General features: G+C 28.8%; 1 protein-coding gene across 1 annotated transcript in view; it reads right to left on the reverse strand.

Annotated features, from left to right (window-relative positions):
- The window catches only part of LOC142330615 (uncharacterized), a 279,378-nt gene that overhangs the window by 83,897 nt on the left and 169,384 nt on the right, over window positions 1–26,097 (reverse strand). Inside the window, exons 41-44 of the mRNA XM_075376020.1 lie at window positions 14,990–15,203; window positions 13,200–13,334; window positions 5,918–6,108; window positions 3,675–3,833 (exon numbers count right to left, since the gene is read on the reverse strand). Coding sequence (XP_075232135.1) covers window positions 3,675–3,833; window positions 5,918–6,108; window positions 13,200–13,334; window positions 14,990–15,203 — 699 coding nt within the window. The remainder of the gene's footprint in view (window positions 1–3,674; window positions 3,834–5,917; window positions 6,109–13,199; window positions 13,335–14,989; window positions 15,204–26,097) is intronic.

Genomic DNA, 26,097 nt, shown 5'->3' on the forward strand with positions numbered 1-26,097 from the left:
AAGATCAGATCAGTTTATGAATGATTGGTATTAACCATTTCTGATACAAATCTGTATCAAATAAAAATACAAACTTTATTAAATCAATTTATAAGATAATTTATTATAGTTTTATAAATAATACATAGTATACATAAAAATTGATATGAGTCATGAAGAAATGCAACTTATTATTCACACTAATACAATTTATAAGTGCCAAGTAGAAAATTCAGCAACTGCTTTCTTCAACCTCACTGAATACTCTGAGTCTTCCATTAAAGTGATCTTGTAACTACTCCAGAATTTTAAGGGTTCTTGATGAACTGACTCACCAACCTGTGCTCTGACCACAAACCTAAAATTTTATTTTCCTAAGAAGTGGAGGCAATGCTTCAAATGGTTTAAAATGAAATAATATATTTATATAAATGAAATCATTTCTCCATTAATCGATCTATTTAATTAAATATAACGTGTATTTTCAAAGTTTCAGAAACTTCTGTGCTTTCAAAATCCTTAGAAGTGTTTATCTAAGTCTGCTCCAATCTGCTTTCTTGAAAAACAGCAGGTTACAAACTTATCCATTGAATTAAGAGCGCCTGTATTTATTTTTGGCATTAAAAATGTTTAAATTTGATTTTGAAATATTTCAACTTGAGCTTCAAACTTTAATTCAAATGGATTTTAGATCTATGTTAGTGATCAAATATAGTCATGAAAGCCATTTTTGGTGTTATTTTAGTCAGATCTATCAGTCCTTCAAAAGCACTGTGTATAATGGATAGCTCTAAATATCATGTTTTTATATGTATTAATTTTTTGTGATCATGGGAGGTTAGAATTTAAATTTTATTTTTATTTTTCTATTTCATATGTAAAATTAAAATTTTCATTTAATAGTTACGTTTATTTAAAATGTTCATTATTTATAGTTAGGTTATATATGACTAAAATATCATCCACATATCTTATCCATAATAGTATTTGGTATGTAAATATATCATCATAACAATTTTATTTATCTAGAAATATTAAATTTATATATATAAGCAAAAATATAACATGATGAACTACCAAATCACATTTGAAGATGATGATTTAATTACAAATATAATAAATTGTAATGGCTGGCATTAATGATATTAGAACAAAGGAAAATATGAAGTTTTAAATATTATATCATTCTAGTACTGGACAACAGAATTTGTGTATTGGTCTATAACGAAATTAAAAATTTATAAAACGGTAACAATTTCACCAATTTTTAAAAACAACTGATTTTAATGTAATTATAGAATTAAATACAAACTGAAGATGGGGGATCCTGCGAAAACCGATTCTTGGAATTTAATAAGGTAAGTTATTAAAGTTTCTTTTCTTTTACAGAAACACAGGTTACAAAAATCCGAATACATATGTTAATTTTTTTAAAAATGAAGAAATTATGCATTTTGAAAACATTTTTCAGTTTGTGAAACATGCTAATTTCTTCTTTCAGCAAGTACTACTGCACTGATTTTCATCAATCTTTTTATTTTCTAATTTTTTTATAAGCTACATTGTTACAGGCATGTTTACAATATAGTCAATCCAACAAACACACTTAACCAAATTTGAATAAAGTTTGGGACACAGCCCGATAACACCCGGTAATTTCAGACTTCCCATTACAAAAAAAAAAACATTTTGGGGTCCCCTTTGAAGTCTGAGTCCTGGCCCACCACATAGAGCTGCTAGGTATGACTGAGTCGAGAAATGGGCAAGGCTGTTTTGTTGGGTTAGAGGCAACAAGCACCCTTAGGGGGGGAAAAAAAGGTATGTGTACAAAGTTGAAAGTAGCTGCTAATATGTACGAGAGGCTATCTCTAAAGTAAAGACCGTTTCCTTCATTGTAAAAATTCTATTCTGAAAACTTTATAAATCTTTTTTATTTCTCTTAAAACTACATAGATTACATTATTCCTCTATAAAATCACCACATGAATTAAGACATTTATTGTAATGATACACCAGCTTCAATTCACCCTGTCATATTCTTCTGCCACCAGTACACTTAGCCACTGATTAACAGCATTTTTAACTTTATCATCACCTGTGAAATTGTTTACCACACAAAAATTCTTTCAATTTTTCAAACAAATTATAATCAGAAGGAGCTAAGTCTGGACTTATGATGGGTGATCATAAATTTCCCATCCAAATGTTGTTCGTACATCACGTATTGGACCCGCAATATGTGGACATGCGTTATCGTGCAGCAGGACGACGCCGTCAGTCAACCATCCACATCTCTGGTTTTTTTTAATGGTGCACTGTAACTAACACAGTTTCACAGTAGGTTTCTGCATTTATAGTCATTCCACGTGGCATGAAATCAATCAGCAGTATGCCAAACCAATCCTAAAAGGCTGTGGCCATTAGTTTGTGTCCAAATGGCTGTGGCTTGACCTTTGTTGATCTGGTTGGTGATTGAGGATGACCCCATTCACTTGCCTGCTGTTTTCTCTCTGGCATGTAATACGAAATCCATGCTTCATTGACGGTAACAACTGAATAAAGGAACTCAACACCTTTTTCTGGGTAGCTCATCAAAAATTTTAAAGCAGATCCCATTCGGATTTTTTTTGTGATGTTCCATTAAGATGTGCGGCACTCAATGTACACAAACCTTTCTGAAGCCTAAACAGTCATGAACAATGTGACTCATAACAGCTCCTGGGACATTTCATCCGGAGGTCCCAGTTTCGAACCCCAGTCAGGCATGGCATCTTGACAAGCTACTAATCATCCATCTCATTCTGAAGCAATACTTAACGGTGGTCCCGGAGTTTAAAAAAACCAGTTCTTGAATCATTAGGAAAAAGAAGGGCCAGGTCGGAAATCATTGAGTGACGATCTTTTCTGATTTCATCACTCATGCGTTTCAACAAGTCCTCGGTAATTATCGAGGGTCTCTGAATGTTTTTCACCATATGCACATTAATTCTGTTATTTCTAAACATTTTACACCATTTTTGAACTTTTCCTTCATTCCTTACATTACCACCATATACAGTAACCAACTGTCTATGAATTTCAGCTAGCTTAATGTTTTGATGGTTTAAAAAATGTAAGATTCCATGTGTTTCACAGTTGGCGACAACATTGATTTTTTGATTCATTTTATAACGTAATTAAAGATACTAAACGTGACAACTTACAGACAACAATGCAGTCTGTATATTACTAGCATGGCCATGAACAACACAGGTTCGCCAACCTTAAGGAGAGAAATTTCCCAGCAGTCTTCACTTTAGATATCCCTCATATATATATATATATGTAATCATTGTATAATCCAAAACAATTTTAAACAGCGCATGTACAAAGCACCTATAAATCATAATAGATTACTTTTATTTGCAGTTTTTAGCAAAATAATTTTTTTAAAATACACCATAAAATTGTTGGACAAGAAAGCATAATAATATTGAAATAAAGATTAAAAACAAGAAAGGACCTAAACTACTGAACATAAGTTATGTAATGATGATTAATTTAGATTAACATCAACTTCTATCATTGAAAAACAAATTGAATGTTTAAGATAAACTAGGTGCATGTTAATATAATGCATTCTCAACGCTTCCTTATATGATAAAACAATTTAGAAATGTTATTAAATATAAATTATCAAGTCAAAATGCAGATACCTGTATTAATTGTCCATGCTGCCTACTCTGTTTTCTGCTTGCTTCTAAATGTTTTTGTAAAATAGCTTGTTCAGCTTGTACTCGTTGTAATTCAAGAGCATCACCTTCAGCTAATGCATTGCCATTCTTTCTTAACTGTCTCTGTTTACTATTTAATGACTGAAAAAGAATATCAAAAGTTAAATGAAATCAATAATGTTAGAGATTTTAAAATTCACAGCTACAGTGAACGTTTAATACAGCAAACATTAGAAAAGTTTATTATAAGAATTTACAGTTTTGAAAAATTTTCAATCAAATTTGAACTATAATTTTTGTTATTATGAGATTATACATGTGGATTGTCATACATTCTGAAGGATATCGGTCCAAACAGAGATCAACAACATTCATTATATAAATGATTCTAACAAAAATTAACAATAAATTAGGCACTATTAATAATCTTCAATTCAAGAAAGGAACGCAGAATTCTGAATATAATAAACATCACCATAAAAGAGATAGTTTGTGTTTAGAAATTGTGAGCAGAACAAACAATACTTTTTATTGCACACCTGTTAGATAGGAAACAAAGTCCTCAGTTATACATTGAGTCATTTTCAACTAACTGCACAATATAAAAGACAAAACTCAATCTCTACATCCCAAATGAACATCTAGCTAAAATCCTTACATTACCAGGGAGGAAAGGATCAACAATAGGGAGACCAGATAGAGAAAGAAATGGTATACCCTCTTAGGAGAACTAGGACAATAAAGAACACAGAAGAAGGCACAGAATGAAGAACCACAATGCAACTCACCGCCACAAACTGCAGTCCAGCTGAAAAGCAGCAAGAAGGGCAGCCAGAATGAAGAAGTTCCCTAACTTCTCCTTACCAATTACCCACCTTTCTTTCCTAACTTACAATTTTACTTCAGTCGGCACATGTAACTCTCTCTAGAGAAGGGAGCGCATTGCTTCCTCCAAAAACTAGGATCCTGGTAGGTGCATTTCTGTTAACCCAAAAGGTGTTAGCTCTGAAAGGACTTCAGCAGACAAACTGAAGGGGAATTACGCTGAAAGTATAAGGCTCATATGTGCCTAGTCTCTCACGATCAGCCCTGGTAAATAATTTTGCATTGATCTAAGGACCAGAATGCAAAAACTAAATCTGTTCATAAATAAAACATGAAAATCTATAACTGCCACTAACTAAATAATGATCCGACCAATAAAAAAGAGGCACACAGCAAGGGACATTGTCCAGGTTCTGTGATTAGTAGGGAGACAATAATAAACTCCCACTACCCTTGCGTTCTGTTCCGTAGGACAAAATCTCTATTCAAAGGAGTGCTTAAGAGTTGGATAGTGGATGTCCAACTACCAAAAAATCTTTAAGAAATCGTAGTTATCTTTACCTGAAGATAAAACAGTTCACAGATTAATAATGTACCACTGACGGGCTCAAGTATATGGTGCAATAAAGTGCTTTTCCTTAAAATGAATAGAACCACTTGAAAAAAGTGTGAGCCTTCTTTAATGTAAATCCTTGTTAGTTTCCAGAATTATGTGCCAGGTAATAGGATACAGTTAAACTACAAATGGCAGTTTGTAGTTCAAGCCTCCATATTAATTATAAAACACAATAATGCTTAAAAAGTTAATGAAAATAATTATTATTAAAAATAATAACCATTTCATTATTCTCACTATTGTTTGTTGAGGTGTTACTTTAGATCTATTACTGCAAAATTTATACAAAAATATATTCCAGTTTAAATGATGCCTGGCTTGTGAATAAAATAAATTTTCACGTTTTACTTTCCCAAATAAATTTCATTAAGAAATTTTTTCTTTTACACTGTATTCAACATTTACTAACATTATAAAAAAAATAATCTTTTATAAAACATAAACATTGTACTAACTTGCTCATTATAAATTATCTGCTACTGTGTACTTGAGAAAGATCATAAATGCTTACTCAAGTATTTAGCATGAAAAAAAAGGTAACATACAGATACTTCCAAATTCTTTTGATACTAACCAGTTGAGAAATAATACTTTTTAATCATCAAAAGATTTTATTTAGTATATAAAGTTTTCAATGAATAAAACAACAAAACAGTTTATAATAATTTTAGAATAATTGTGTTTTTTGTTAAGTTTAATTGCAAATGAATAATTTCTAAAAACATATATACGTATGTACATATATGAAAAAGAAATACATACAAATATATGAAAAAAAAATTACCTTTCTAATTTTCCTAAGTTTTTGTACTTCAGTTTCGTAATATTTTAATTGAGATGTAACTATTTGATTCTGATTGTTTAGCCAGGTCTCATATTGAATTTGTACTTGACGGTCTTGTTCTGTAATTATTACATCAGGTGGTAAAGGAGGTGATGGCAATACTGGAGCATTAAACAAGGGTACTCGTAAACCTGAAAAGAAAAATAATTTAAAATTACATTCAATAGCAGATCTATTATTAAAAAATTATAACACAGGATCAAATATTTTTTCTGGTAAAGTGTAAAAGTCTTCCTCTTACTTTGTATCTGAATCATTATTTAATATAATTCCTGTGATCATCAACCATATTTATAGCTTCGTCCTTTGTTAACACTAGATTCTATATAGTGCAAGTCTTCTGTAATTTTGGTTAATGATACAGATCTTGAAAGTTTCAGATTGTATCACAGTTGCACAGTAACCTCCATATTTTCTGGGATGTTCTACACCTTGAAACTCCAATTCTACAGTATTGAGACTTTCACTTGTAAGGAGATTTTAACCACATGTTCTTCCTTGGCTCAAAGCATTATTGTTCATTGTCAGTTTTCTGTGCCTCTAGCCTTCATTTTCAGATGTAAAATGTAATAGCCTTTTTTCCGTATAAACCTGTTACTTGAATTTAATTTAGTGCTTGTTTTAATAAACAAAAAGAGAATAAAATTTATCAGTACACTGTTTTTTCTTCTTTTACTACAGCACTTATTTAATGAGAGGAATGCAAGGAGTGAAAAAAAGTATCTTATTAAATAACATGGCATACAATTCCAGAAATAAAGTTCTAAAGAATTTTTAAGAATAAATATTTAAAAAAATAGAAAAAAGATAGCATATTCATTTTAATATAAAACTGCTTATTATTAGAAAAAAATCTTAATATATACCGAAAAATAAGTATGAGAGTTTAAATATGGGGTTACTTTATTAGTACAGTTATGTGAATGTGCTGGCCTCTGTGGCGTAAGTGGTAGCATCTCCGCCTTTCATCTGGAGTTCCCGGATTCGAATTCCAGTCAGCCATGGTATTTTAACACATGCTACAAATCATTCATCTCATCCTCTAAAGCTATACCTAATGGTGGTCCCAGAGGTTAAAAAAAAGAAAAAGAAGTTATGTGAATGTGGTACAATCCCTCAATATTATTTATAAATATATATATAGAGAGTTTTTGAACACACACATACGCATATATATTAAATCAAACTTTGTCCACCAAAACACATAAATAGATACGTTAAACTTACTATATTAACAAGAATCGATTTTTGCAGGATCCCAAATCTTCAGTTGAATGTTTATTTCTATAATTACATTAAAATAAACTGTTTTTTTGTGTGAATATGTGAATTTTGGATTTAACGAAAATGGTAGTTTTATACATTTTGAAGCTATTATGGATGGATACGCAAATTCTGCTGTCCAGTACTGGAATGAAAAAAATATTTAAAATATTATATTTATAGTATAATATTTTATTTAATTTTGTAACTAGATAAAAACATATTCCTTTTATAATCTGACATTTTATTCAAAATTGTTTTCTGTTTTGAAATTTTGAATTGTATTACGAATGTATGAAGGTCTGTAAATAAAGTAATAAGACTAGTTTTTTTTTTGGCAGCCAAAGTAGCAACACTGTACAATAACTAGTAAACATATGGTTATGTGAACAGCTGATTTATATTAGGTATTAATATTTTTGGTCTACTGTTGCCATGTGAGATGTAAACAAACCTTTTGTTATAATTATCTTGCTATTTTTTATTGTTTTTAAAAGTTTTTTTTCTATATTTCATCATCAGAACCATTAAATATTACTATTTGGTTTATTTGATATATAATGAATAGTTTTAAATATAATTTAATATATATATATATATATATATATATATTAAGAAATACATATCTTTTATATACATCTGTGTATGTTTTTATATATTCAAGAATTACATTTTTTTCTAATCTATAACTGCATAGGATTACTTTAGTCAGTGCATTATCCAAGTATCTATGAAGAAACTGTTCAGGCCTTGTGGTCCTCCCACTACTTTTTCATACATTCTGATCTCTGTGCTTTCTGAAGTTAAAAATGTTCATGTTATGAGTTACTTTCTTGTGAGTGTAAAGCGAGTGTTTTTGTCCTTTTTTTAATATTGTCTGTGGTGTCTACTGGTGTAAAGCCAATTTCCTTCAGATCCTCTCCTATTTCTCTGATCCATCTGCATCCTGTCTTTGTGATTTTCAAGTTGAGATTGTACTTTTAGCAACAATGATAATAGAACAAAGGAAAATACGAAGTTCTAAAATAAATCATTCCAGTATTGGACATAAAAATTTACATGTATGTTCATAATACAATTCAAAATACAAAACAGAAAACAATTTTTGAATAAAATGACAAATTATAAAAAGAATATGTTTTAATGTAGTTATAGAATTTAATTCCAAGGGAAGATTCGGAATACTGTGAAAATCTATTACTGGAAATTAATACGGTAAGTTTAACTTATTATTGTGTTTTGGTTTTTATATTTAATATAATATTAAATTTTATTATTACACTGGTCAATATGTTAATAAATTATTTGAATTTTCAAAAAATTACACACATACGTACAAAACAACAACAATTAACCATCAAACACGGTAACAGAAAACCTAAAATCCTGTCTAAAAATGCACCATTAGTCAGTACACCAACTGATGATGCAAAATCCTGTGAAAGTTGACTTTTGGCATTAGTTTTTTAGGTTTTCTGTTAGTCTGTTTGGTGGTTAATTGTTATTTGAGGTTAACTGGCACAGTGGTCAGTATGTTGATGAATTAAATGAATTTTCATAAAGATATATATATAAATAAACACACAACACACTTAAACAAAATCTTTCATAAATTATTACTATTTAGTAATAAAACAACATCTATGCATATCAATATTTAACAGATTTTGTTATAAATAATTTACTGATAACTTACTTGTAGGAAGATTTTTACACATTTTTCTTTTCCTGATCTGCCAAAATAGTAGCAGCTGACTGATGGGTAAGATATGGACTGGAGAATATACCAGAAGTGATACAATAGAATTCTGAAGGATTGGAGTAATTAGAAATAAGTCAAATAAATACAAGCAAAGGCAAGTAAAGTTTGCATGTGAGCATCAAATAAAGGTTCCGAAATGTTAAAAAAAATTCTTAAAAATACCTTTATCAATTTAACAGTTTGTAGCAGCCATATGAAGAAAGTCAAGAGTGATAAAGTTATATAAAAAAAAGATTGTAAGATAAAATCGAGAAAAAGATTCTGTGGTAAAATCTTACTAAAAGAACAATTACTACGATATGGTCTGCAATAAATTAATGGATTTCTCAAGTCAGAATTACAAACAAAAAATAATTATAAAGGATTTAAATTATTAAAAAAAAGACACTGTAATAGATGAAGTGGTTTATTCAGGCTGTAGGATGTATTAAATATTTTCAGAGTATAAATAAGCACAAAGTGGGGAAAATATGCATTAAATGACTGATAAAAACATAGAAACCTAAGTAACATCAGTTATAGGTTGATTAAATTTTTTTTTGTCTTCAGTCAATTGACTGGTTTGATGCAGCTCTCCAAGATTCCCTATCTAGTGCTAGTCGTTTCATTTCAGTATACCCTCTACATCCTACATCCCTAACAATTTGTTTTACATATTCCAAACGTGGCCTGCCTACACAATTTTTCCCTTCTACCTGTCCTTCCAATATTAAAGCGACTATTCCAGGATGCCTTAGTATGTGGCCTAAAAGTCTGTCTCTTCTTTTAACTATATTTTTCCAAATGCTTCTTTCTTCATCTATTTGCCGCAATACCTCTTCATTTGTCACTTTATCCACCCATCAGATTTTTAACATTGTCCTATAGCACCACATTTCAAAAGCTTCTAATCTTTTCTTCTCAGATACTCCGATTGTCCAAGTTTAACTTCCATATAAAGCGACACTCCAAACATACACTTTCAAACATCTTTTCCTGACATTTAAATTAATTTTTGATGTAAACAAATTATATTTCTTACTGAAGGCTCGTTTAGCTTGTGCTATTCGGCATTTTATATCGCTCCTGCTTCATCCATCTTTAGTAATTCTACTTCCCAAATAACAAAATTCTTCTACCTCCATAATCTTTTCTCCTCCTATTTTCACATTCAGTGGTCCATCTTTGTTATTTCTACTACATTTCATTACTTTTGTTTTGTTCTTGTTTATATTCATGCGATAGTTCTTGCGTAGGACTTCATCTATGCCGTTCATTGTTTCTTCTAAATCCTTTTTCCTCTCGGCTAGAATTACTATATCATCAGCAAATCGTAGCATCTTTATCTTTTCACCTTGTACTGTTACTCCGAATCTAAATTGTTCTTTAACATCATTAACTGCTAGTTCCATGTAAAGATTAAAAAGTAACGGAGATAGGGAACATCCTTGTCAGACTCCCTTTCTTATTACGGCTTCTTTCTTATGTTCTTCCATTGTTACTGTTGCTGTTTGGTTCCTGTACATGTTAGCAATTGTTCTTCTATCTCTGTATTTGAACCCTAATTTTTTTTAAATGCTGAATATTTTATTCCAGTCTACGTTATCGAATGCCTTTTCTAGGTCTATAAATGCCAAGTATGTTGGTTTGTTTTTCTTTAATCTTCCTTCTACTATTAATCTGAGGCCTAAAATTGCTTCCCTTGTCCCTATACTTTTCCTGAAACCAAATTGGTCTTCTCCTAACACTTCTTCCACTCTCCTCTCAATTCTTCTGTATAGAATTCTAGTTAAGATTTTTGATGCATGACTAGTTAAACTAATTGTTCTGTATTCTTCACATTTATCTGCCCCTGCTTTCTTTGGTATCATGAATATAACACTTTTCATAAATATTACATACCAGTTTGTATAATCAATCAATCGCTTCCTCACCTGCACAGCCCAGTAATTCTACAAGTATTCCGTCTATTCCAGGAGCCTTTCTGCCATTTAAATCTTTTAATGCTCTCTTAAATTCAGATCTCAGTATTGTTTCTCCCATTTCATCCTCCTCAACTTCCTCTTCTTCCTCTATAACACCATTTTCTAATTCATTTCCTCCGTATAACTCTTCAATATATTCCACCCATCTATCGACTTTACCTTTCGTATTATATATTGGTGTACCATCTTTGTTTAACACATTATTAGATTTTAATTTATGTACCCCAAAATTTTCCTTAACTTTCCTGTATGCTTCGTCTATTTTACCAATGTTCATTTCTCTTTCCACTTCTGAACACTTTTCTTTAATCCACTCTTATTTCGCCAGTTTGCAGTTCCTGTTTATAGCATTTCTTAATTGCCGATAGTTCCTTTTACTTTCTTCATCACTAGCATTCTTATATTTTCTACGTTCATCCATCAGCTGCAATATATCGTCTGAAACCCAAGGTTTTCTACCAGTTCTCTTTATTCCGCCTGTTTGCTTCTGCTGATTTAAGAATTTCCTTTTTAACATTCTCCCATTCTTCTTTTACATTTTCTACCTTATCTTTTTTACTCAGACCTCTTGCGATGTCCTCCTCAAAACTCTTCTTTACCTCCTCTTCCTCAATCTTCTCTAAATTCCACCGATTCATCTTACACCTTTTCTTCGGTTTTTAAACCCCAATCTACATTTCATTAGCACCAAATTATGGTCGCTATCAATGTCTTCTCCAGGGTAAGTTTTGCAGTCAACAAGTTGATTTCTAAATCTTTGCTTAACCATGATATAATCTATCTGATACCTTGCAGTATCGCCTGGCTTATTCCAAGTGTATATTCTTCTATTATGAATCTATTTTAAATTGGGTGTTGGCAATTACTAAATTATACTTCGTGCAAAACTCTATAAGTCGGTCCTCTCTTTCATTCCTTTTGTCCAGCCCGTATTCACCCACTATATTTCCTTCCTTGCCTTTTCCAATGCTTGCATTCCATTCTCCAACTATTATTAAATTTTCATCTCCTTTTACGTGTTTAATTGCTTCATCAATCTCTTCGTATACACACTCTACCTCATCATCATCATCATGGGTGCTTGTAGGCATATAGACGTTAACAATCGTTGTCGGTTTAGGTTTTGATTTTATCCTTATTACAATGATTCTATCGCTATGCGTCTTGAAATACTCCACTCTCCTCCCTATCTTCTTGTTCATCACGAAACCTACTCCTGCCTGCCCATTATTTGACGCTGAGTTAAAATTACTCTAAAATCACCTGACCAAAAGTTGTCATATTTAAGTTGATTAAATATGTTCCTATATTACAATGCATTAAAACAATATTCTAGGTATTAACAACTTTATTACGATTAGTTTTTCATTCTATTTTAATTACAGATACTAAAATAGGTAACTGTGATAATCTAAGTAGAATATTTGAAAAGGAGAAATATATATTTAGATAAGGGAAAAGATCAAGAAATACAATGGAGTCTACTGAGGGTGATAAGGAAAAAGGTATATGGTTCAGGCTAATGGTGATGTCAAGAAAATATGGACCGGAAATAAAGAAAATCTGTGCCAGAATCAGAGATCAAAAGCGAGAGAAATAAATGACGAGATTAAATCAAGAAAGAAGTTAGATGTTGCATTTCACTTGACTAACCCCAATCTGGAGGAAAGATGAAACACATCATCTGAAGGATTGTATTAAGTACACCTGCAATATAATAAGTGAGTGTATGTTTGTTGGGGAGGTAAATTAAAGCGAAACAGACTTACAAAAATTATGCAAGTGTTGGCTGGTAAAAAGAAAAAGTAAAAGAGATGTTGGAAGATATTAACATAAAATATGATGAATGTAAAATAAGGATAAAAAAGAAAAACCTAAGAACACGATACTAGAAGGAAATAAGTAAGAATAAACACCAAATCAAAACATCAAAGATATCATAATATGCGATGGAAATGAGAACAAGAATTGAGACGGCACAGCATGCTTTATGGGAAAAAAATTATTAGTATGGGCCATTATAATCTTCAGAAATAGACCAGTAAATCGCTATGTTTGGAGTATAATAGAAAATTTGGGGGCTATGGGGGCTAGCTACGAAGTGACCTGAACAGAGGCATAACTTTAATATTAATTGATTATAAAAAAAATAATTTTTTGACATATCATAGAAATAATTATTTTTTTAAAGGAATTTTTGTGTTGTTTTAGTAATAAAAAAAGAAGTACTTACTTGTTTCAGTAGTTTGAGGTTGTTGCCACTGCTGTGCATTAGAAATAGTTTGTTGTGTGGATACTGGTGCTCTCTGAGTGTATGGAGGTCTCAAACTGGTAGTATTCTGAGTCTGAGCCATTACTGTAGGTTGACCTAAAAAAAGAAGAAAATTTAATTAAAAAGAAATAAAAATATTTAAGGTCTCAGAGTAAACTAAAGAGTAAGATATTCTTTGGTGAATTAAATGGAATACTATATTTAATCATGGTGGTTTTAAAAAATGAGTATTTTACAGCTGACATTTTAGTAGTAGAGAGGTAGTGGTTTAACCTTTCATCTGGAAGTTCCTGGTTAAAATTCTGGGCAGGTTATTCTAGGTAATACCAAAACTGAAAACTTTCATACATTACACATATTCCTTATATGATGGCTATTATTTAAAAAAAAGTTCATTATTGCTATTACACATGCTATAGTGAAAGATTTGATGATTAATCTGCTTTAACTATAAAAAATATTTCTTCATATCCTTTTTATTAAATTCTTTTGCAAACCAATCTGCTATTTATTTTTGAACTGAAGGTTTGAATAGGACAGGGAACATCATAATTTTTATAGAGATTTTAAAGGTCACTTATTGTTGTTTGATGGACATGCTTTAATACTATTACTATTTGTTTTAATAAATTTTTATTTTCTTATGTATCAATGCATAAAACATAAAATACTGCAATCTCTTAAAAAGCGTATTCTATGTTTTGTTTCTTGACATTTTGAATATTATTGAGTAAAAAAAATGTCTTTTTTTTGTTGAAAACTTCTATCCGAGTATACGTTCTGAGTGGTTTTAACTCTAACCAGTCCACTAATTTAACTTAAATTATTTAATATATGCTAGAAGAGGAATTGCCCTTGGAATGGCACCAATTTTAAAGAATACAAAATGCTATTAAAAGTCAAAAGTTTTAAATGCATTTTCTAAAAATTATCACAATCTTGATTAAAGTTAAATTAAAGGTGTTTGAACTAACCTACCTGAATCTAAGCTTTACCAAAAAAATAAATTAAATAACATAAAAATCTAATCTTTTAATTAAAAGTGTTTAACAAATCATTGAACATTTATATTTTACTGACTTCTTGAAAAGGTATTTTTGTGTTGTAGATGAATGTGTAGGCCTACTTCATTTACATATAATTAATCTGTTTAAATTGCGTGTATATTCAGATATGAAAATTTTGAGTATCTAGAGGTTTATTACTTTGTGATTAGAATGGTCATTTTATAAAAAGAAGGATTTCATACCTCAGTTTGGTAAAATTTACACAAAAATTGTTGAAGGTCTAACAGGATCTTTGTAAGGCATTTATTATTTTAGTTATTATCAAATTCATATTATATTTTACAAATATAATGTTTATATTATTTTTAGTTATTGTTAATTTTTTGTCCTCTTCAATGAGCCAAATATGTTTTGAAAATAGTATGTCAAGGCCATTGAAATTCAGATGATATTCAACAATGCGAGACATCTTGAATTTCTTAATACAGCGGCTATCTGTATTTGGAACATGATTAACTTTTAAAAAGAGCATTTGGGATTAGACAAATAGCTGTTGTAATTCAGATGCTGTACTTTAATAATTAGCATAAGAAAGGTAGTGTAAAGCAAAAAACTAATGTAACGTATTTACAATCTGTTGGATACAAACTGCTTCAATTGGTAGAGATAAAATTTTAATCAATATTTTTTACAATTAACCAACATTAACAAAATGATTAATAAAATAATTAAACTTATGATCACCTGAATGTGGCGGTAAAGGATGTGGTGGTGATGCTGTTGAATTAGATGTACCTAATACATCCGCACGAAGTCTTTCAAAGTCAGCATCACTTAGTAGCGCAGTGGGTGCAGGTGGGGCGACAACAGATTGTTGTTCAACAGCAGCTGTCGTATTTTGTTGTTCTTGTTCACGTTTTTCTTGTTCTAACAGCTCCTCCAGTAACAATGGCTGTTCCTGTAAAACAGACTACTTCATCATTAATTTGACCAAACTAAATATCGACTATTTAAAATTACAGAATATAATTACAATTAAAAGTATAACAACAAACTATATATTTAATAATTATTCAACAGTAAGTGAAATAAAATACAATTGTTTTTATTTTACATTATAAATAATTCGAGGTTTCTAACAATAAAGAAATATCATCATGTAGTTAAAATACAGTGAAACCTTGCTGATTCAAAATCCCCAAGAAAAAAATTTAAATTTTGAATCACAGAATTGTAATCTGTATCTTTAGAAAGTTTTTTTCACTCTTAAAAGAAAACTGAAATATTTAAAAGTATTTAACACATTTTGGGATTGCAAATAATAAAAAGTAACTTTCTTTTTTAAAAAATAATGCTTAATTAAATATTATTTACTGTACAAACATAACTTTGCTTACTACTACTGTAAATTACTGATTCCTGATTTTTGTGACAATAACTAATTCTCCATACACATTCTTTTATGCTTGCAATGGAACCAAATATCTCCATTAATATTTTCTTGAGTTTTAAAATATGATTTTACTTATGATTTTAAATGCCTTTATTCTAAGGACAATGGTAAGGACATTTCTTTAACAACTTCTCTTTTATTGCTTTTTTTTCTTTTGCTGTTTTCAGCAGGAATGTATCTTCATTTTTTTCAATAGAAATGATTATGTCATCTGCGGTAAAAAAAAAGAAAATGATCTGGTTGGAAGTAGTCTTTTCCAGTACATTTACAGTTGCTTAATTTTTTTAGAAATATTTTAGAATTTTTGTCATATCAATAGTAGCCTTAAAAAAGGGATCTTTTAAAAAAAAAGATTTCCTTTTTCCTTAAAAAAAGGAAATATGACTGTTCCAAAAATTAACAACAAATAGTATGCAGGCAAAATTTTATTAACTGCTAAGGAAGAAATACCTGTTAACTACAATTTGAATTGCAATACATTTTTATTTTGATGTGAATAAAAACACTTTGTCTTACTTATTAAAGGATAAGTTAGAAACCAATATTGTTTATCAGAAGATTTTGTAAAAATGTAATCTGCTAATTACTGAAGTATACCTGTCTGTAAAATGACAAGAGGCAAATAATTTGTTAAAATATCATTAATCAGAGAGTTACATATGTTTGAATTACGAGAGGGGGGTTCACTGAATATCATTATTAAAGTGATACAGCACAGCAAGTGTTTACTGGATCCAACTCTAAAGCGCCCACCATTATTATTATCTCATAACATAATAATATTACACTGAAATACATAATAAATATATTGTACAGCTTTATTAAAATATTTTTACTATTTCATGCATGTAAGAATTCTGGTAAAATATAACAATGATAATAAAATAATAAGATGTGCCTTATTATTCGTAATAATATATTCAAATAAAAAAACTACCCTAAAAAAAAATGATATAAAAATCCAGTATCAATATAAACAAATAAAACTCTCATCGGTTGACTACATATATATTGCTTTATACCATAAATTGTTTTTTCTTCCTATCTGATTCCGTGTGAAACTAAAATGTTACACCTTAGTAGGCTTTCTTAAAAAAAAAAAATATGTGATCAAAAGGCAAGTTGAAGTCCACAGGTCCAGCCCCTATGATTATCTATAAATCTATGCTAAATGGGTAGTCTGCCCCAGTTGTGCAGGGCTTATAAGTCAGATGAGAAAAACCAGCTAGTTTAAATAAGTAAATCCAGCCACCTAAAAAAAATCTAATGTAATTTGGAGATGTTACCAAGAGGTGTACATATGAAAAAAAACCCAGTGATAAACTCAATTACAAGCAAATTAAAAGTAAACTACAGGAACAATGAATAAATATTAAAAATATGATTACAAAAAAAAATGTAAAAAAATAAGTGAAATCTAGGTTAGCACTTGGTAAGCTCATTCAAGAAACTGTAGGTACTTTTGGAAAAATATGGCAATAAAAGGGTTAAGGTTCCTTCCAGACTGTGGGGATTGATCTATCTCAAAATATCTTTGAGGGTAGGACTACTTTTACCAAAAATGTGAGACATAATCCTGATAGTAAATGCAATTTTCCAATGATCAGCTAAAACACATATTGCAATAAACTATAGAACTGGATCAGGCTTTACGGAAAACCCTTGTCCCTGTCCCTTGGTGTTATGTGTGTAGCATCTATTAGACCATCAATGGAAGGTATATCAAAAACTCTATACATTATTCAGAAGCTTCAGTGATGACTGAACCAAACAAAAATTAAAACCTTGAACACAAAAGAAGATTATATTTAGCCAGTTTAAAAATCACAGACTGCTATATTTTTTTAAATAAAATACATCAGAATCATAACCACACAAAAGTAACTCCAGATTTATAAACCAATTTTAAGGAATTTTTAGCATAACTGAAAAACAGGGAACAAAATAATGTTCTCAAATTTACTTTTGATACTTTTATAGCATTCAGATGAGTAAACAAGTTTAAAAAATTAAAAGCACTAACCAAATTAGGTCTACTACCACTTTATTACATTAATATGCTCTTAGAAACAGTTCAGTGATAATGTATCAAGAATTGTCCTGCATAGTATGAATAAATAGGTTTACAGGTAATATTCCACAGAAAAAAGCTCTACAACACAAGTTGAACTATTCAAAATTAAAATCTAGATTTTTCAAACAAGCTACAATCCACATGGTACCAATTAAGTTGAAATATAATTTTACAGTAAATACAGGACGGGACTAAAATATTCTTTTGGTAAATGTCATTGAAATAAAGAAGCTATATTTAAGATAATTATCATGTAGGTGCAGGTGATTCTATACAGTTAGCTATTTCCTTTTAATGAAAAACAAATTCTGTAGCACACGAAAAATGCCTTTATGGGATTTAAAGCCAGAATTTTCTAGATGAAATTCAAAGATGCTATCAGTCTGTCAGCAGTTCTCAGATTATGTGTGTCATAGGTGAACTGAATAATCAGACTTACAGCAATGCGCCCAGCTAATTGAAAAATGAAATATATGTTTGCATTATTGCTTATAATTATAAATACAGGGCGTTTCATAATGGTCTTTGGAGTTTCAAAAATTCATTAACAAAAAACTATTTTACTCATAAGATTAAACAAGTACTGTACGAAGTACTTCAAATTTTTTTTCCACATATACTAGGCAGTTAGTAAACCATTTGCTTGCTAGGCGTCGACAGTAGAGAAAATGGCTGTCACGGGAAGCGAGAAGTTGTTTTGTGTGTTAGAATTTCACTTGTCAAAGTCAATAATTTCTGTGCAATTGCATTTCTGTGCAGTTGAAATTTCATAAGGAGCCAACAAGTGACAATCCAATGTTCCACAGCTCAACAACAGTTGAGCTGTGGAACAAACATGTTGACAACAGCACTGCTGTTTGTTAGCAGCTCAATGGGTGAACTGATTTAGATATATGACCCTGCACTGGAATCCTTACATTACTGGGAGTGTCATAGGCTATATATAAATAAATAAATTAAAGAAAAAATTATACTATATAGAAAATTGTCACTTGCACATTCTTAAATTATCCTATATTAAAGAGCAATGTTTTTTTTTGGGAGACTAATTCATATTTATATTAAACTTCTTACAACATTACCTTATTATTAGGACGACGACAAGAAAAGAAAAGAAAATTAGTTACACATATAGATGTATAATCTGTTATTTTTTTTTAGTTAACTTATTATCATCATCATCTCTTTTGTATATTTTTAATACAAATTTATACTGTCTGTTGTATTCTTTTACTTATGGTGATAAAAAAAAAAATATGTTTATAATTTACATAAATCATTAATGTTTTGAAAACGGTTTTATTTTTTTACACAAAATTAAATAAATTTGAACTTTGTTATAATTGTTACTGGCACTCTTTCATTCTATAAACACTAAAAAAATAAAGTAATGAAAAACTCATTAAATTTTATTTGAGCTCATAAATGTAAAATTTTAAAACAAGGGCTTTATCCAAAGTGTATATATGTGGACATTGTAAGGCAATTAATAAGAATAAAGGCAGTGTTATACAGACATTTACTTTTGCTGACATAAAAAACAAGTGCACAAATTTTGGTTGGGTTTGATAATCTTCATGCGGAAAGATTTAGAATATGATAATCCCCTACAGTTCAATTTTCCATGGGGAATTAAAACAAAATATGGGATTGAGTCTAATAAGGTCAACTGAATAATTTTAATTTTCATTCTGTTGAATCAGGACTCTAAGATAGTTACATTCTTCATTTCTGTAATGAGTATAGATTTGAAGTTTTATTAAATTCCTGGATAAATACGTGCAGAACGTGTTATCGATCAGGACACACAGTGTTAAGGAACTGACAGATTACAATAGCACTGATTTTATACTAAAGTATAAAATCGGTCTGGCCTGGTTCTGTCAACCTCCTGTTCAGGAAGGTAATCTTTTAGGTAACAGTTAATCTTTATACCGTTCTGAAAATGCGACTAGTCCTGGTCTTATCTACTATTCAAACTGTATTGTGATATGCAGAAAAGATTAAAATAGTGATTCTTTGGGAAAAAATTTTCCCCAAAAATAACAAGTCAATTTTTGAAGTTATACCTAATAATTTTTAATATTCAGCAAGATTTGAATATTTTTGTAAATAATAAAAATTATACAGAAAAGAAATTGATAAGCATTAATTACTCTCATTACTAATGCGCACATGTGTACTTTTAAGAAATAATCTGTACAGAAGGTTCTTATCAGACAAGAATTATAAAAAATATACTTTTCTTTACCATAGTCATCTATAAATGATAAATCTAAAGCCAAATCTGTCCAATTTATATTAATTTTACTGTATCTAAAAACTAATAAATACTTCTAATTGTTTTTTTTTTATAATGATTTAACAACAGTAAACTATACTTATGAAAAGAAGAGGATATAAAACAAGGCATTGATCAAATATTAGTATCATAATAATAATAATAACACAGCATCCTGTTAAAACCATAGTTAAAAGAAAAAAGTATAAACAGCATACAAACACACAAAAAAGATTAAGAGAATAACAATTTTTTAATAATTAATTATAGAAAATAATTAAATCCAAAAAACTACATCCACATTAAAACCACAATGCAAAATAAGCATAATAAAGATTATACAAAATACATGAAGATATTTATAACAGAAATATATAAAATATGTTATAATAGTTTAAAACAAATGAGAGTGGGGAGCAAATTGTGATTATTAGCTGTCAGGAAATAAAACACACGTACAATATTAAAAATAATGATAAAATTCAGTATATTTAATAAAAAAATAAGTAACAAATTTAACTAAAAATTCTGAATGTATCAAATTTTATCATTTAACCTTTAAAAATAATAAACTGTAATATTTTATATTTTAAAATATAAAGTAAATATAATGTAATGATATAAAACCTATAACATATTTTCAAAGAAACTGTACTAAGGAACCTTTTAGTAATAACAGGGTAGGAAGAATTTCATGTAAAAAATACAAGAATTTCATGTAAAAAATACATGTAAAAATACTTTTTAACCAAATTATCAACATTAAACATGCAGTAATAAAAACCATTTTGATATAGTGAAATCCATGTATTAACTCTTCAGAAATAATTATTTAATAAATTTTGTGTTGTTAAAAAAATTTAGATTTAAAAAACTACATTTTAAACCTAAGTAATTCCTGTATATTATTTAAAAATAATAATATATTATGAAAAAAAAAATTGTTTAATCATATTCCTAAGTTTTTTAGATAAATTTCATAAGAAAGCTACCTACTGTAATGGGTACCATGATTCGACTTCCAGAAAATGTCGACATATCTTTGCATTTCACATACCCCAGACCCCCAAAACCACAGTCAGTTAAAAAGTTTACATACATATATATATATATATTTCACTTTCTTGTGGATACGGTAACTGTTGTAATTTTAAGTCAATCACTTTCAAATTAATACATAAATATAATACTCCAAAATCTCACTCAAGTTTGTTAATTGGCAAAATTAAACCATGGAGGTGAAAAATGAGGGGGGGGGGACTTTTTCGAAAATACAAAATATCACTATAACTTTCTTATTAACTAAAATATCAAATTCGTTTAAAGTTCCTACTATTCTTTGGATTATTTTTAAAAAAATTTTTTTTAATTCATTTTCTATAAGTTTAATTTTTTTTTTGATTGAATTTCTTGGGCCTAAAATTTATCTAAGTAAAGTTTTTTGATATCACCAGCCATTGGCCAAGGGGGTGGAAAAAATGGGGTTTTGAATCGGTTTAAAGTGGTTGTTAGTCCTCTAAACATATAACTAAAACTTTTGTCTGAAAAATTTTTGATATGACCAACCCTTACGGCAAGGTATGACCAAAATATTGCTGGAATTGTAAGAAGATGGGGCTTGTCGTATGCTAAACATGTGAGATTTTTTTCAATGCAACCATTGTCATGTTGAGTAAATTTGAAATTTTAATTAACTTTAAGATGGAAATCTACCTCCACCTTCTGGCATGCCGAACAGGATTTTTTTTTAATATGGACTGATGGAAGCATATTTTACAGCTTTATGCTCTTCTCTGAAGCCAGTCTCTATAGCATTATATACTATTACAAAAATATTATAAATTTAAAAATAGTAAGTAAGAAAACAAACCATTCATGAATCATTACGCAATTATTAAAACTTCAACAAACATTTAAAACAAAAATAAATTCTTCTTACTGCTTTTTACTTACTGTTTAAATTGCCAAAAAAATTAAAAATAATTAAAATTCCATTTCTGATATACGGGCAAGACAATATGGTGTTTCTGTTATTAATTCACTATATTAAAATTGTTTTAAATATTTATATATTTAACTATACTAATATTATATATATATATATATATATATATATATATATATATATTTATTTAACTTTATATATATATATATATATATATATATATATATATTTATTTAACTTTATATATATATTTATTTAACTTTATATATTTAACTTGTTTTCAAAATTCCATAACTTAGTTAAGAGACTGAATAAAAAATTATCGTTAAGTATGCTTAAATATAAAGCTCTTCTGTTATATTCAAGTACATCATTAATATTTTGTTTTGGTCTCAGAGAAATATTTTTATAACACTGTTACAATGTATGTATATAGTTTTGTAATTTCCCTAACAACTGGATAGAAAAAAGGTCATGAAGAATCAAACAGCAGTACTTTGTAATATATGCTTAAATGTATACGTGTGAAAGTCTTTTCAAATATATGATCAAGATTCTTTGTTGTTTTAATGGAAATTTTTGTTTTATTTTCATAATCCTTTTACAATTCTGAATATATGTCCATCTTATAATAATATTGTTAAAATGAACATAATTCAGTGTAAAAAAAAAAAAAGGCAACAGGCAGTAAAACATCAACTTTTTGAAGTTGCTGAACATTAAAATTTCACCACCAGGAAAGCAGATGAAAAAAGCATTTAAAAGTTTTTTTTTTAATATAGACCAATGTAAGCATTTTTACAGCTTGATGCTCTTCTCTGAAGCAAATCTATATTAAATTACATAATATTACAAAAATATTATAAATTTAAAAATAAAAAACTTTCTATTATTTATTTTTTTGATTTAAAAATTAAACTTTATAACCTAACTTTATCTTCCAAACAAAACAAGGAAAATCATACAAGAAGTAGAGAGAGTTTTTATTTTAAGTGCAAACGACTTGTATATCTACGTTTATCTTGTACTCTCTTATTTAATTATTAAATCTTTCCAATACTTTTTTTTGTGATTAATAATCTAACAACACTGCCTGTTTGTTTATCAGCTGGCAAATAATTAATTTATTTGATGCGATTAATACTAAGTGTGGCAAAGATTAACTATTTCCTTTTAAAGTTTAATTGCATAGTTCAAATATTTTGTCTGATTAGAAGCACTGAAAAAGATAATTTTGATAAACAATTTATGTAAACATCATCTCTATTTTTTATTCTGCACTAGCAATTAATTAAAGTTTTCAACAGTTAATTTTTTAGTTTGGGCTGATCAACCGTACACCATGCTGGCTCAAAGCCTTATGTGTAGGAATATGAAATGAAAATTTTTAATCTACAACCTCTTGTGTGAAAGACCAAGGTAATACTGCTCCACCACGGAGATCTTCATTGTTTCAACCCATCCTCTATGGTCACCATTACAATTATAAAGTTTAAAGAAACCTTAATCTCTGGGCCTAATACAATCAAAAAAGAGCTGAAATTGTGTTTTAGGTATAAGTTTAATACCGTGATTAGAAACACGATTGCAAATCTGTACAAATAAAGAAATATTTTGATAAACCAATTTGTACATGACAACAATAAAAATATCAAGACTAAAGTTTTGGCCTTTAAAACTAATTAAAAACTTTTTAAACATCAATCATTACATATTTTGAAAAAGGTATACACTTTTGCAGCACAGAAATTAACTAATATGATACCAACTTGTGAATGAGTGCTTTACAGCATATATGTTATGACTATACAGAAGAAATCATTCCCATAACTATGAAAAAAAGTTTAAATTATTAAAATAATTTTTACATCTATATACAAATTTATTTGATGAAAAATAATAAATCTTTAATATCCATGCTGTATTTGTATAATATATTGTAATAATATAAAACAACTGTGCCAGTGCAATTTATTATTTAAACAGGTTGGGTTAATGCAGTTTAATTTTGTGAACTAATACTTCAAAATATAGTCATATATTATAGGATACAATGAAATCTTGTTATTTTAGATCTTTTTCTAATAATGCATCCAGCAATGCATTTTACTTTTACTATTGTGGCAAATAAAAGTCCACTAATCTTTCTGTAGCGATGACACTTTCCTGACCATCAGGGATTATTCTTTCTAATAACACTACATTGTTACAATATAAAAACAACTGCCATGTTACCAGGACCGGTTTTACTGATCATAAATGTTGTATGTATAACTATCCTACATGGTCAGGTTTATCTTCAATACAACAATACAGTATAAAATGTTAAATAATAAAATTACATAGGTTTTTCTCTCTTAAATATGGTACTATATCATACTTCAATTCCATTTTGAAATGAAAGTTGAGTAATCCAAACAACTATTCGACTTCATTTTTTGTAAATGTAGCCTAACCTGTATTTTCAGATAGAAAAGTATTCTACTATTCGATATTATTATTTGAAGGATTCTGACTTGTCAATATCAAGAAATTTTAAGTTGTGGTTTTATGACCACTATTAACTTTCTTTTTTTCTTATTGTCCACACTTCAGAAATAGATATTTTTTTCATCATTTCATTCAGCTTAACAGACCTTCTTCATCTTCAATGAATCTAAATAAAGATAAATTGTAATCCTGATTTAGTCATGTTTAAATAGTGCTTAGAGTTTTTTTTTTACATTAATCCATTAGCATTTTGTATTTTTAGCAATTTCAAAATTGCTATTTATAAATATAGTTTTCATTTATTTCTTCCTTTTCTACAAATGTCTCCAAACAAAAATTGGTCTTTGAAAAAAGTAACACAATTAATGAGTTAAGAAGGGGTGTAATACAACTTGATATCAGGAAAAAAATGTAATTTACCCAACTCATCAGAAGACATATGAAAAAACAAAAAAGAAAACAATTAAAGCTAGAAACAAAGGAAGTAACTTCATGTTTGTGGATTGGAATTCAAGCAGATTGATCACAATGAATTTCACAATGGTTTTAACGAATGAGGGGTTCAATTATTCCAATATATGGTCCAGTAATAAAAACAAATGCTGAATTCTTTGCAAAAAAATTTAAGGTTTCTCAATTTTAGAAGTTCTGATGTTCAAATGGAAAAACTGAAGCACTATCATAATATTTAATTTAGAAAAATATGTGGTATTTTTAAGGATGATGACACATATTCAATGTTGAGACAGCAACATCCTATTCTACAGATTACTTCAGTTAAACTTTTAAAAAAAAGGTTGAAAAATGTCAAAGAAATGAGTCACTGTTTTAGTCTGTGACAATATATTAGGGATAGAAAAACATATTTTAATCAGTAAATAAAAAAAACCTGACATGTTTCAAAAACATTAAAAATCTACCGGTATCAAAGTAAATGAATCAGCACAAATGATCAGAAAAATTTTCAAAGAAATTTGTCATTTTATAATTAAGAATAGTCAATCAGATAAATTTTGTTACAGGCAGATACTTTTTGTGCCCTATCAGTCTGATAGGAAATATATTCATATTACTAGATTAAAAAGAATAATATTTATAATGAAAAAGTTAATCTTCCACTAAGTGAGTGGATCATACAGTCCAATATACTAGAGTCTCTTCAGAAAACAGATGTGGATTTTCATATAGTTTATGGAAGTCTAGCTACTTCTGCAGCTTTTGGTAATGATTCTATTATCAAAACTGTTTTCTTACAGAATAAAAAAGATGATGGTGAACTGAACTGGAGATATGCTACAGTAAATAATCTGGCACTAGATGCTATTTTAATAATTTCCATTTATTCCCAACCCCATGACATTAATGAGAATTTAAAACAGAAAGTCAAAATTGACAATAAAAGTGAGATATAAACTACAAATCGAAAAGCATAAACTGTTAAAAAGGACTAATTATTTAGTTAGGAATAAAGTTTTTCAAGGCCTATCAACAATTAATAAAATAATTTCATTTTTACTTTGATAATATTGGGATAAATACTGGATGGGCATATTGTGTAAATCTCTATTTTTTTATAAATATTGTATTTTTGTAGTATGTTTTATGTAAT

Source organism: Lycorma delicatula, chromosome 9, assembly GCF_047948215.1.
Source record: "Lycorma delicatula isolate Av1 chromosome 9, ASM4794821v1, whole genome shotgun sequence".
Lineage (NCBI taxonomy): Eukaryota > Metazoa > Arthropoda > Insecta > Hemiptera > Fulgoridae > Lycorma > Lycorma delicatula.